The 14,055-nt window shown below is 38.4% G+C and overlaps 1 protein-coding gene across 1 annotated transcript; it reads right to left on the bottom strand.

Moving 5' to 3' along the window:
• Nucleotides 1–3,335: 3,335 nt before the first annotated feature.
• On the bottom strand, nt 3,336–12,647 carry LOC122397306. The gene is made up of 8 exons (XM_043396416.1): nt 12,534–12,647; nt 8,180–8,372; nt 7,930–8,047; nt 7,561–7,671; nt 6,882–6,986; nt 6,478–6,744; nt 5,204–5,483; nt 3,336–3,594 (listed from the first exon to the last, which is right to left on the bottom strand). Exons 1-8 carry the CDS (start codon nt 12,552–12,554, stop codon nt 3,487–3,489), a joined length of 1,203 nt encoding a protein of 400 aa, XP_043252351.1. The 5' UTR covers nt 12,555–12,647; the 3' UTR covers nt 3,336–3,486.
• Nucleotides 12,648–14,055: the final 1,408 nt, after the last annotated feature.

A 14,055-nucleotide genomic window follows, 5' to 3' on the forward strand; every position in this document is an offset into this window, starting at 1 on the left:
TTGGCAGTTAAAATGCACAATGGGCATTCCATGCGATATAATTAGCTCTCGACGGTCGTAGGAGACGGACGTGTCGTCGTCGTGGTCTCACCAATGGTCATATAGTAATGTTTCGATACCGCTCTCGTGTTCGATTTATACCATTCGTGATTAATTTTAAATATGGATTGCAAGGGTTGCAATACTGTTACAACAAAGCCAGTAGTGTGTGCATATTGTGGTATGTCGTAATATCCAAGAATCGGTCAATTTTGATACAGTTTTTTTTCGCTAACTTCTGTCGTTTATTATAGTTTGAAGTATTATCAAATGGCATTGCAACTCGTATAAGCGGTAATTATTATTTTAAAAACTTCGATTTCGCTGCATTTTTCTTTTATGGACGTTTTTGCACACGGTGCATCGTTGCGTGAAACACGTATCAGACCGGCCGCGCACGAAATCTCGTTTCGTTTTTCAATTTAACTTCCGTAGCACGCAACTTTCTTCGAACCTCGTGCATTTAATCGTAACAGTTTGTTCAAATTTCTTTCTATACGGATTCCTTCGTCTATTCCCGATTTCCAATGGGTCGCATCGGATTTAAATATCGCACGCCAACTGCCAAACGCATACCGTGGCAACATAACCTTCAAAACCGAATCGGGCACAGCGTGGCCAGGGTCGGCAAATTTTAGCCACGAATAACGAATCCATATTATAGATTTATTCGTAAACCAACTGTCTCGCGCAGAATTAGAATCTGATAATGAATTTTTGTAAATCGATATTCGTGCGAGCGAAGTCGTAACAATTTTATTCGTTGTTTGGGAATAAAATTTGCCTAATTTTGAGCGCGACGAGCAATGGACAAAAGTGAAAAATCTACAGTCTGAAATTCCTAGTCGAAAATTAGAAATTTTTCAACTTTCTAGAGCCCGTTCGCATTTGGTGTCGTTGAATCAAGATTCGTTGACTATAGCGAATGTCTTCGCGTGCGGAGCTTGATTATCTAAGATCTGAAATGTATAGCTCGCGTAAATTCTCTCAGTATGCAAATTAGGAGGTACGGGAGGGGGGCTTAGTTTCATCGATTTTTCGTTTGTACTTTTACATGATACAGACATGAAATATTATTTTGGTAAAAATTTTCAACGACGAATAGAGGATAAACGACTGTTAAATAGGAAGAAAAATATAAATTACAAATAGAAAGTGTAACTTATTTGTTCGTATAAACGTCTCCGAATGAAGAGAGGAGGCATTTACATATTTAAAAAAATTAAAAATAACTATTTTCTTACGATTATTTTATGCGTTTTATTGTTATAGCTCTTATTAACCATTTAATCGTCTGTGTTATCTCGAAAAATAGTACAAGATACGTGAACGTAGTCTAACAATTTCCTCGGTACATTATAAATTTACCGCGCGGTACCAGCGTTATAAATATACATGATAAATAATTTAAATGGAAAAGGAAATACAGTTTTATACATATCCTTAAAATGTAGCTAGTTTGTATGTTAGTTTACCGTAACTTTATAAAAATGAAAGAACGTTTGTTTACATTGGGTAGTTTCGAAGTTTAACGTATGCCATTTTACGAACGAACATGAAACACACTTTGCCCTGAGAAACGAGTTTCAATTGTGTATACGCGTCAGTAGACAATCTTCCAACGTTCGCGTTCAAAGTTACAAATACTATATACAGGGTGTTCGGCCACCCCTGGGAAAAATTTGAATCAGGGATTCTAGAGACCAAAATAAGACGAATATTAAGAATATCAAATTGTTGACGGGGGCTTTGTTAAAAAGTTATTAACAATTAAATTAAAAAATTACAAATCTTTCTAAAAAAATTATTTTCGGTTGCGGGGGTCAATTACAAACATTTTTGGTGAATAGTCATACCCCCGGAATCCTACCCACTTTCTAGAAAAAAATTCGAAAAGGTGTGAAATTTTTCGACGGCAAAAAAAAATTTCAAATCGTTTTGGAAAAATTATATTTAGTTGTGAGGGTCAATTACAGTCATTATTGGCGAATAGACATACCCTCGAAATCCTACGCACTATCGAGGAAAAAATTCGAAAAGGTGTGAAATTTTTCGACGGAAAAAAAAAATTTCAAATCGTTCTGGAAAAATTGTATTCGATTGCGGGGGTCAATTACAATCATTTTTGGTGAATAGACATACCCCCGAAATCCTGTGCATTTTCGAGAAAAAAATTCAACACGGGCGGAACTTGAAACGTTAATAACTTTTTAACAAAGCCTCCATCAACAAATTGGTATTCTTGATTTTCGTCTTATTTTGGCCTCTGGAATCCTCCATTAAAATTTTTCCCAAGGGTGGCCGAACACCCTGTATAAAATATTTCGATGTAATATTTTATAAACAATTCGTGCAAACAATTTGCACACATTCCGCTTTATTTGTTAAATGGAAGGAATAACATGTTCGTGGAGAAAGTCATTTGGAAATAAGAAAACAATCGGAAGAAACCTTCGATCCGACTTTTGAACACAGAAGATCGCGGCTTCGAATCTTCGATAATATTAAATAATTTCAAATACAGTATAACAGGAAAATATTATTTTCGAGCGTCCTTCTCTTTCGAATAACAAATTCTAGTTAATTTCGCAATATTTTCGTATTAATATTGAAATTAACATGTACAACGATAAATATAAAATATTATATATTCTATCGTATTGATTGAACAACGCATTGTATAAATGCGAAACGGTTTGCGCGGAAACATTAATTATAAAAGAAAAACAAAATACTTAGTAACAACGCGCGTCGATGTAAAATGCATACGCATGCGTTTCACAGCGCTCGCGACAACGGTACTTCTTCAGTCTTAAGGTGCACAATGTTGCAAATTCAATACAATTAAGTATTACATTCGTATTAAAGCTAGTATAATATTAATCGCGTCCAGGCCGTTCCGTTCCCGGGCATATCGCGAATTAATTACGCCTAATGAATCAGCAGTGAGAAAATTAGTCTTTCGCACGTTACACGGAAACAGAGTTGGTTATTCAACAATTACAATTTATTGTAATTTGTTACGCAATCAATTGCTGCAATCGCGATTAACGGTTATATTTTGTAATCGTTAATCGTGCGACTCGAATAGAATTACAATATGTAATTGCTACGGATTACGATTACGATTACATTCTGTAATTCTAACCGTGATTTTCTGCTATTAAAAATTCTTATCAATCGCAATCTGTAACTATAATCGTAGCCAACAGAAATAGTCAAGTTCAAGAAAAAAAACCGATACTCGTATTTTTACGCAAAACTTATCGACCGTTTCTTCGAATATTACGCGCGAATTGAAAAAGATTTATCGTTATTGATTATTGGACGTTATTGGTATCCCGCGTTTCACTCGGATACCGGAACGAAATTTACTCGAAACCGGTCGGTCTCTTTTTCTTTCATCCTCGACACGGTTTCCGTGGTCTGACCTTTCCGTCGCTACGATCACAACTCAACGTTAGACCCACTTCGACGAACATACCGATTGAAGTAGTCGGGACGCCAACATTTGCAGCTGCCCGGCACCAAGAACCAATCGTAGTACAATCTTACCTGAAACATAACCACGAACATATCCAGGTTAATTTCACTTTGGATCGGCCTCACACGACACTAGAAAAATTAGATACATAAAAAAAACTTGGTCGACTAGCCCTGGTTTCCCCTGCTGCAAAATTTTTATTAATCGTTCATCCTATTAACCACTTCCCGTGCCATTTACCTCGGCGAAATCCTGGCCGAAATTATAGGTGTCAGCGCGCGGTAAACAGACCAGACTGATACTGAACTGCTTTGCAACAGGGATTATAAGAATCGTGCCCGACCCCTGTGGCGTACCGATAGGAACTAAAACTCAATCACGATCGTGATTCGCTGTCCGCGAGCCTAGCTCGTGACGTTTACGTTTGGGCCGACTTTCTGTTCGCGAGTCTGATTCGTGATATTCATGTTTGGGCCAAAATCTTCATCACGAGTCAAGACTCGTTAAAGCACGGGAAGGGGTTAAGAACTGCCCGGCTCGTCGATAAATATTGGGTCGGGGAATAAGTTCGTAGCGTTTTTATATTTTCTTTTGTTTTGTAACGATTTTTTGCTGTTTGACAAAGTGTATAATATTCATTCGATAGAGCTCTTTCTGCTCTACAAAACTGTGCTGATCGTCTTTTTGAGTAAGTTGATTCTTTATTACTTTTGACGCTTAGAAATGGAACATCCAGGAGGTAAAAAGCAACATTTTCGACACCTGCTTTGCAAATGGTTTGCAAAGTTCAAAATGGCGATTTTGACGTCGACGACACGCCCCGCAGCGGAAGACCTTCTAAATTCGACGAAGAGCGTCTCAGAACACTTTTGAAGGAGAATTCTGGAGGATAAAACGATTCTCAATCATCTTCGTTTAATGGGATTTGACGAAAAATTTGAGTGCCTGTATTTTTTCTTTGATAAAAACGCTATGAACTTATCTTATCCAACCCAATAAAATTAGCGAGCTTTTGGCACGCAGACGTAAAACGGTCCGCCGAGTCTGACAATGAGATAAGCGAAATGCTATTCATTCCCACTACGAGGACTGGACTCCCTTAAACACGAAACTCGACGCGCAGCGTAGCCCGATCCTGGCTCAAATATCGACGAGACAATGGAAAGACGAATCACATCGTGTTATTGTTATTTAACCTTCGTTTCTTGACCTTTTCTACAATTCGGCCAGGACATGCACGAGGTCGACATCCATAGCTCGGTTCGTTTCTGAGAATTGAAATTTGAAACCCGCGACAGACTGTTTGCAGCCAACAGATAACGATCTACAGTTTGTCCTAACTTCGTCCAAATAGAGAGACGACTGTTTGCAGGCACTCCTCGGCGATTCCCAGGTACAGTATACGATCAAAAAATGGCGTAACCTTGTAATTTAAATTACAATTGTATTGTATAGTTAATCACTTCAAATTAAAGAACTAGGAACAATATCCGTGAATAAATATTTTTTTTTGCGTACAGCCTCCAAAATTCTCTGTTTTGTCCGTTGTTTGCATTTCGCTTGTCCACGGACAGTGACTGTGGACAATTACCTATCAATTTACACACGCCTTTAACCGTGCTTTCAGAATCGCCCTTCTCGGATTACAAGCTATCGTTATTTCGGTTGTTTGTCGATTACCTGGAAGCAGCCCATCTCATCGACTCCGTCGCAATGATGTTGCTGCGACCCCGCGTTGTTACGAGCCTCGTTCTCGCCTGCGCGTTTCTGCAAGTACTGTTGGTAGTTTTGAAAATCGTGAACGGGCGGCGGCGATCCAGCGGTGTCTCTGAGCCCGGTGAACCGTGAATTCTGGTTCTCTTCCAGGACCGTGTCCGGATAGAAGATTTCCGCCACGAGCAGACTGGTCCACCGCGGCGACGACAAACAACCACCGTCCAGATAATGACACCTCGATTGCCTGAAAATAAATTCGAATCGAACGATTCAAACGATCGGCAAATTTCAACAAAAAATTCGGTAATTATTTACATTAGGGGCCTCGACTTCGCACGATCGGCTGCCTCGGGGATATTTAACACTAGGTTGCCCAAGGAAGTCATTTTGACTGCTTTTTAATTTCAATTAGAAAAACAATTATGTATATAATGACACAATTTCTTAGAATTTTGTGACTTTTTGTACAACATATAAATGCGTTTAATAATTGTAGTTACCTCTCCCCTCCTTCATTTCCGGTATATATATGTGTTATACCTATATTTCCCAAAAGCAGTCATTTTGACTGCTTGAAAAATTTTAAATAATCAAATGACTCTTATTATTGAATTGAGTAAATTTCTTATATGACCAGTTCGACTTTGTATTGAAATAACAGTTTTCATTTTTTTTCGATTACCAACACATGATAACATACAAGTACATGATAAATTGTCGATTTGGGCGTATACTTGATAAATTGCAGTCTCTCAATAAGCTAAAGTAGTACTTGTTATTCGAATCTTTATGCAGTGATACTTGTTCTAACAAGTTGTTTATTTTATTTCTTTTGCGCCCTAAATTCATAATATTATAACCTAATATTAAAAATTAATTTTAAACAAATTTCTTTACACATTAATTATTCTTTCACAATGCAGTCATTTTGACTGCTTTTGGGCAATATAGGTATATAGTTTCAGTCTTTCTAGTGTTAACTAGCCAAACCTAACCTAATATAACCTCACTGGGTGGTACTTATGCGCGCGACGTTGAGATCAAATTAAACTAAGTCCGTGCGGCGCTTATATGTATAGGAAAATATCAGAATCAAAATCATAGTTGAGGCCTCTGAAGTAAATAATTACCCACATTTTTTCTATAACAAGTTAACCAATGACCACGTCTAAAATTCAATTCAGGTCCGGAAGGGTTAGTAGCAACGATGCAAACAGAGTACGGTGTATTTGACTTACATGCATCTGGTGACTTCGATGGTCTGTGTGAAGTAACCCTCGTAAGGGATCTGGACCACGTAGCGCCAGACTCCTTGATAGTTCTTGGCGAACACGGGCGTCGCGTACTCCACTTTGGCTGGACAAGGAGTCGGTGGGCCGGTGTACTCTGGTTTTTCTTGCGCCGGTGTTCGTTGACGGTATTCGGGGGTGGGCGGCTCGTCTCGTCGTTCGACCGGCGACGTAGCCAGCGGCTCGCCTTGTATGGCTTTATACAACATGCAGACCCTTGAATATAAAAAGAACAGGGTCGATCGATGATACAATCGATGATAGAATCGAAAACACAAAATTCCAGCTGGCGTAACCAGCTGCCGACCGTAATTTCTATTTCGCTTTATTATCGCCATTGTTTTCGTACTTACACTCCTTCGCCATTTTCGCAGAATTTCCGTCCGTTACGCAGAGTGTCCAGGCTAACCTCCTCGGAGGATCGTTTGTTTCTGCTACGTTTTTCGTCAGTCTCGACGCTGCGGCGAAGAAACAACGTTTTTTTTTTTGTTATAATAAGCGCCAACGATGCGTCAAAGCTTTCTCGTGTTTATATTGTAATAAATATCAATGTTTCCGTTATCGTTGCGTGGGCCCTCTTCGAGGTAACATTATAGAAAATTTCATGCAACAGGTCCTTCGATTATCCTGATAAGGACGAGGGTCGACCGCATAATCGAGTGTTGGAGAATTGGAAGATTTTTGTCACCTTAAGGTAACAGGTAGGTTACAAATATATCGTAATACGAAACAAATTAAACAAACTTTTTTTCTCTCAAAAAAAACTTTTGCACGTGTCTAGAAATTTTTATCGACTGACTCATCCAGCTATCCACCCCACTATCGCTTGCATTGCACAAAAAACGCTGTCCTTACGCTTCTTAACCCGTGTTCACGCATAAAATTACACACGTATACCAAGCGTCCTGAAATAAAGCTATTAAAACTCTAACGCGTCGTCGTTTTTATTACAACGAGAAAGAAATAATTCTGCAGTTTCTCATTCATCGAAAACCTTAAAACTGTGGTAAGTGTTTATGAATGCGTACTTACAAATTTTGCGAATATGATTGAACCGTGGCGACCTTCGGCAGGGAATCGTCAGTTTTGAGTATGGGCAAGGCTTTGCTCAAGAACTTGAGGGTGTGATTTTTCAACAAAGCACTAAAAACAGAAAAATGTGAAACTGTTATTTTTTATTTTTCACCAATATATTTGTGAGATTCTTCCGATTAAAAATTTGGATTATATTTGCGTATTGAACGAGTCACGATAAACGATTGATATTAATAGGCAAATATTATCAAAATTATATCGCGTTTAGTCTCGTTTCAGTTCATCTTATTCGTTATTCGAGAATAAAATTTGCTCGACTCTGCATTGTCCCTGGTCGTTTCGTTAATGACGTTGTTTTATGCTTACAAAGGATACGAAGATCCATTGAAGTATTGATTCATCGGATTTCGTGGGATGTAGCCCTTGTTCAGATCCCCGCAAATGTTGTGTACAGAGACGAAGCCTTTTCCCTGCTTGCCCGTATCTGAAATTGTTCGCATAATTCACGCGTCGATCCAAACGTCCAGCAGACGTATTTTTAATTAGAATTGGGAGTCTGGATCGCGAGTTTGACGTGACCTTGATGAAATAAGTGGCACAAGTTTGAAATGCGTACCATAACACTCTTTGTCGCTGTCTATATAAGGCGGTGGCCTCACTTTTGGTGGTTCGGCATTGGGCGACTTTACGAAAGCGTAATATCCTTCCGGTGGCTCGTTCGATTCTGTGTTCGATTCGTCTTCGATCAGCTTCGTGGGCTTCGTTTCGTGAAATTCGTCGGCGAAAGACGGCGCGCACAATAATATCATCTAAAAGGTCACTTTTCTTTTGTCAAAGCACTCTTTTTACGTATCTTTCTCGGCCTTCCAAGCCCTTATGAATTCTTTAATTTTGTCAACTTTGTCCACAAATTCTAATTTTTTTCTCGAAAGTGCGCAGGAATTCGGCGGTATGTCTATTCACCAAAAATGATTGTAATTGACCCCCGCAATCGAAAATAATTTTTCCAGAATGATTTGAAAGTTTTTCTTTTCGCCGAAAAATTTAAGCACCCTGTCGATTTTTCTTAAAAATTCGTTTTTGATTTTTAACAACTTTGTTTGACGCCCTACAGAAAAGTTGTCTAATACTTTTTTTTAGCTACCCATGAGCTCTATGTGAGAAAAAAGTTTCATTGAAAAATTTCATTCGCAATTGTAGGAGTTACGGTCGTTTGAAAATTGGACCATTGTTATGGGGTTTTTCTCACTTTATGGGGTCAAGGAGCAACTTTTCGAACATTTTTGCAATTTCTACATATTCTTCACCAAAATACGTGTTGTTTACCTTTCGAAACATTAAAATCGGCCAATCCGTTCAGGAGTTATGATGCTGTAAAGATACGCATGAAATTTCGGGGAACCATTTCTAACCTCACATTAGATTTTCGGTAAGGAATTTTTTTCTCGAAAATGCGTAAGATTTCGGGGATGTGCCTATCCGCCAAAAATGATTGTAATTGACCCCCGCAACCGAATATAATTTTTCCAGAACGATTTGAAATTTTTTAATTTTTTGGAAAATTTGCCAACCTTCTCGATTTTTTTTCTCGAAAGTGCGTAGGATTTCGGAGGTATGTGTATTCACCAAAAATGATTGCAATGGACCTCTGAAACCGAATATAATTTTTCCAGGATGATTTGAAATTTTTTAATTTTGTCAAAAAATTTGTCTACCTACTCGAATTTTTGTCTCGAAAGTGCGTAGGAATTCGGGGGTGTGTCTAATCACCAAAAATGATTGTAATTGACCCCTGCAACCGAATATAATTTTTCCAGAACGATTTGAAATATTTTAATTTTTCGGAAAATTTGCCAACATGCCCGATTTTTTTTCTCGAAAGTGCGTAGGATTTCGGGGGTGTGTCTAATCACCAAAAATGATTGTAATTGACCCCTGCAACCGAATATAATTTTTCCAGAATGATTTGAAATATTTTAATTTTGTCGGAAGATTTGTTCACCTACTCGAATTTTTTTCTCGAAAATGCACAGGATTTCGGGGATGTGTCTATTCACCAAAAATGATTATAATTGACCCCCGCAACCGAATATAAGTTTTCCAGAACGATTTGAAATTTTTTAATTTTTCGAAAAATTTGCCAACATTCTCGATTTTTTTTCTCGAAATTGCGTAGGATTTCGGGGGTGTGTCTAATCACCAAAAATGATTGTAATTGACTCCTGCAACCGAATATAATTTTTCCAGAATGATTTGACATATTTTAATTTTGTCGAAAAATTTGCCAACTTTCTCGATTTTTTTTTTCGAAAGTGCGTAGGATTTCGGAGGTATCTGTATTCACCAAAAATGATTGTAATGGACCCCTGCAACCGAATATAATTTTTCCAGAATGATTTGACATTTTTTAATTTTGTCGACTTTGCCAACTTTCTCGATTTTTTTTTTCGAAAGTGCGTAGGATTTCGGAGGTATCTCTATTCAAAAAAATTAATTGTAATTGACCCCCACAACCGGAAATAATTTTTCCAAAATGATTTGAAACTTTTTAATTTTGTCGACTTTGCCAACTTTCTCGATTTTTTTTTTCGAAAGTGCGTAGGATTTCGGAGGTATCTGTATTCACCAAAAATGATTGTAATTGACCCCCACAACCGGAAATAATTTTTCCAAAATGATTTGAAACTTTTTAATTTAATTTTTTAATAACTTTTTAACGATGCCTCGATCAAGAAATGTATATCATTGATTTCCGTTCTATTTTGGCCTCTGAAGTCCCCCATTAAAATTTTCCCCAGGGGTGGTCGGACTCCCTGTATACTATCACCTCGCAAATACCCGTTAAAATCGAAGTCGAACAGTTGGGGTCCTTCCCTTGTAAGGGACAAGCTTGTAGATCGTTTGGTCTACCGCGTTTGTCGATGATCCATCAGCTACACGCTTGTTTCGATCTTACAAGGCATTCCCCGTTAGTAAGGGTTACGTCGTATCGTATTCGGCCTTAACGGTACTCGGTCCACGCTCCGTGGACTATTAATACTCGAGACTATAGTCTTGCACGTTGGGCTGCCCCACTAAGAGTGCGCGTCGCTTCGCTGGCCGTTACATTCTTTCGGCTCTTTAACGCTCAGGAATTTCGAGGATAAAAATCAGTACGATTATTGGACCTGAGAAACCTTCGCCTATCAAACGCTTTTGCTAATCTTTTTTCTAAGCACCAATGGTTATTTCGTTCTCGTTATTTCATTCTCTAAAAATGCATGGAGATTTTGTACATCGTTACACGGCACTTCGATGCTGCAACAACTTAGAACGTTAGTCGTTCCGAATAGCGAAAATATCTGAAATCGATGCTAATCGAGCTCAGTAAATTAAACAATCAAAATACGGTTATAGCAGAAGCATCGTTTATAGGTGATATAATTTTGATTCGCATGTCAAGTTAGTATCAATTCGTCTATGTAAGACTATACTTAAGATAAACGTCTATCGATATCATAGTTCCAACAATTCGAACAAATTAGGTTGCATGAGTTTTCTCTTTAGATTCCCTAAATTACAAACTCTAGGATTTTTTATTTTATTAAGATTTCTACTCGATCCGGACGAGCAATAAAACAAAACGTACTAATAAATTTTTAATTAACCGTATAATTAATCCGTAAGTAAGTGTAAAATTGCTAGCGCGTAATGTCTTGAATACGTACGTCCGCTAAGTAACCTCATAAATGTTTAATTAATTTTATAATTAATCTCGAGACGGATCTACATTACATGCGATATCTGGTATACGTACTCGAGAAAAATAAAAAGCACGATGGTTCGAGAATTAACAAGCATTGTTTATTTTCATCGTAAACGTGATTATATAATAGTTTTTACGGTTAAGATAATATACGTTTATAAAAATAAGTACGGCACGGCAACAAGATTTATTTACCAGAAAAATAACCGCGTAACGCGTAAAATTAATCTTACAATTAATCCGTGATACTCGGGCCAAATAATTTTCCGAATCTTCGATTAATTTTCTAATTAATTTTGTGTTGAAAAAATTGGCGATGGCAATTTTTTTCGTGCCGGGTGTTCGTTTTTTTGGGGGGGAGAAAATTGTATTTTGAAAAGGCGTGCGCGTTTGACTCGAGCGAGGACCGATGGGTCGCGTTACGCTCGGCGTTTAAAAAGACGAAAAAGGTTACTTTTCCCGACGTGACGTTTATTACGCATTTGCGTAACGGTATTACTTTATACCGGTTCCCAGCGATTACTGAATACGGGACATTTCTATAATAAGCATCAACTCCAGCATTAGAGTAATGAATTTATCGGGTCCCTCCCATTTACCTTTCGTTTAAAATTCCCGCGCATTTTACGAATTATGGAAATTCAAGATTTAATGTTCGTTTGCTAACAATGGGCATTTTTAATCGAGACACGTTAAAGTTGTACGTTTCGACCGCAACTGTCTACGAATAATACGCTAATAGGCGCATTCATTTATCTACAAGTCAAGGTTGTGCTAGCTCAATTATTATACAGTGTATTTCAATTACGGAACTTAATAACATTGTACCGTCAATTACATGATTCAAACTTCATCTAATTCAACCGTCGATTATTCTAACGACTAGTGTAACTTAAAAGTTACGGATAAATTAACACAGAATTAATTTGTTTTGAAAATGATTACACGTGTCCCAGATAAATCGAATATTTTACAAAACTTATTTGTATGTATTATTGTGTGATTGTATGTACCAAGAGCCTATACAAAATCAAAGAATAAATGTGCACCTTCTAGATCTACACCTACATTCTCTGCAGCGATTTAAAATTATCGATGTGGCTGTAACGAACACACTTATTCGGTATCTCTGTTAACTTTGAAAAAAAAAAAATCGCGCTTCACGTAGAAAATAAAACAGGCGTAAAATAATGTAAAAGAAAATCGAATAACTTTTGCGACTTACGATAAACGTTCGAAACTCCATCGCGGTATCCTGTTTCTTCTTCGACGCAACGACGAACCGTACAGGATTCAAAACTGGAGACCTGTTTCAGGGATGTCTCGCGACCAGTCGACGGTCATAGCAAAACTGAACACATTGAACCCGCGCTATGGTATAAGGAGCTACGTGCCTGTGCTCGTCACCACCAAAGGTACGCGCGAGCCATCCCACGTCGAATCACACTCCAAGAAACCCCATACGTGTGCATCGTTTCTCTCGGCGCTTTCAAACATTCGCTACGAACCACAGTCGGTCGAACTTTATTCCCGAGCAACGAATAAAAACGATAGACAACCTTGTTAACTAGCTTTTGATCGTATTAATAATATACGTCGTACCTCCTTTAAATCGCAAGGCATCCTTCCAAGCCCCCCTTCCTTTCCACTTTGAAAACCACTACTATACGTTTGTCTACAGTCCGAAATGAGAATATGTGGTTATACTGACAAAAAAAAACGATAAGATCGAGGTTAAGTTATTCATCGAATTACGTGCTACGTTGAAATTAGCGATCGGTGAATTTGTTCTATTCATTTCTCGACGAACATCAAAACGAAGAAGAGATTTTCCACGGTTAAGAAAAAAAGTATTTATGCTGTTGCACGCGGACGGATCGTTGCGCATGCGCACGCATGACTGGCCGAAGATAGAAGCGAAGATAGCGGGAAACGCTCGTAACGGACGAAGACGGCGAGCTCTTTGTGTCCTCGTCTCTCGGAACAGTCGTTGGTCATGATTGTAACTGTCGTGGCATTCCAATATAATCGTCACTTTCCAGATACAACGTAATCTCTGAACTGGTTTTGTCCTACAACGAGGGTTGGAAGGAGAAGGTACATGGTTATTCGACTTACACGCACGAATGAACTTTTTTTTCAGGATCGTATTCGTCGAAAACAAATTCAATCGTCTCTCGATCCAGATAACATCGCGATCGACGTGTATGCTCACGAGCTGCCAACTCTTTTTCGAAATTTTAATGGCACTATAAATTCTAGGGGTCCTTTAACGAATTTAATTAGAACATAGCTATTTTAAACAAGAGTATCAAAACTTCTTCCATTAGTATCACGATGGACTTGCTATTCTATCATAGCTAGATGACCCTTCGGCATTGTAGGATCTCGTGAAGCGAGATCGAGGCATTTCCGGATATGCACGTCGCTATAGCAGTTGGTCAAGGCCATCGACTCATTGAACATCCTTCCACGGGCGAGTACAAAGAAGAATGTGGAACGGCAACCTGTCGGTCTACGCATTGGCGTAACAGCCGTATTTTTTTATTTCCCAAATCTAGATGCTTCGTGACCGTTACGAGATGCACAGCGTTCAGCCGCTACGATTAAACGAATCATCGAATGTAGAACGAGAGATTCTCGAATTATTCAAGAAACACAATACATCCCGTGTACAAATTTTTACCTTGAAAGTACCGCGAAAAACAGAACGTCGGATGATGCGAAGAAATTTGGTCTTCGTGTCT

Source organism: Colletes gigas, unplaced genomic scaffold (genome assembly GCF_013123115.1).
Source record: "Colletes gigas isolate AHSC1104 unplaced genomic scaffold, ASM1312311v1 Colletes_gigas_Sc00009, whole genome shotgun sequence".
NCBI classification, from domain to species: Eukaryota; Metazoa; Arthropoda; class Insecta; order Hymenoptera; family Colletidae; genus Colletes; species Colletes gigas.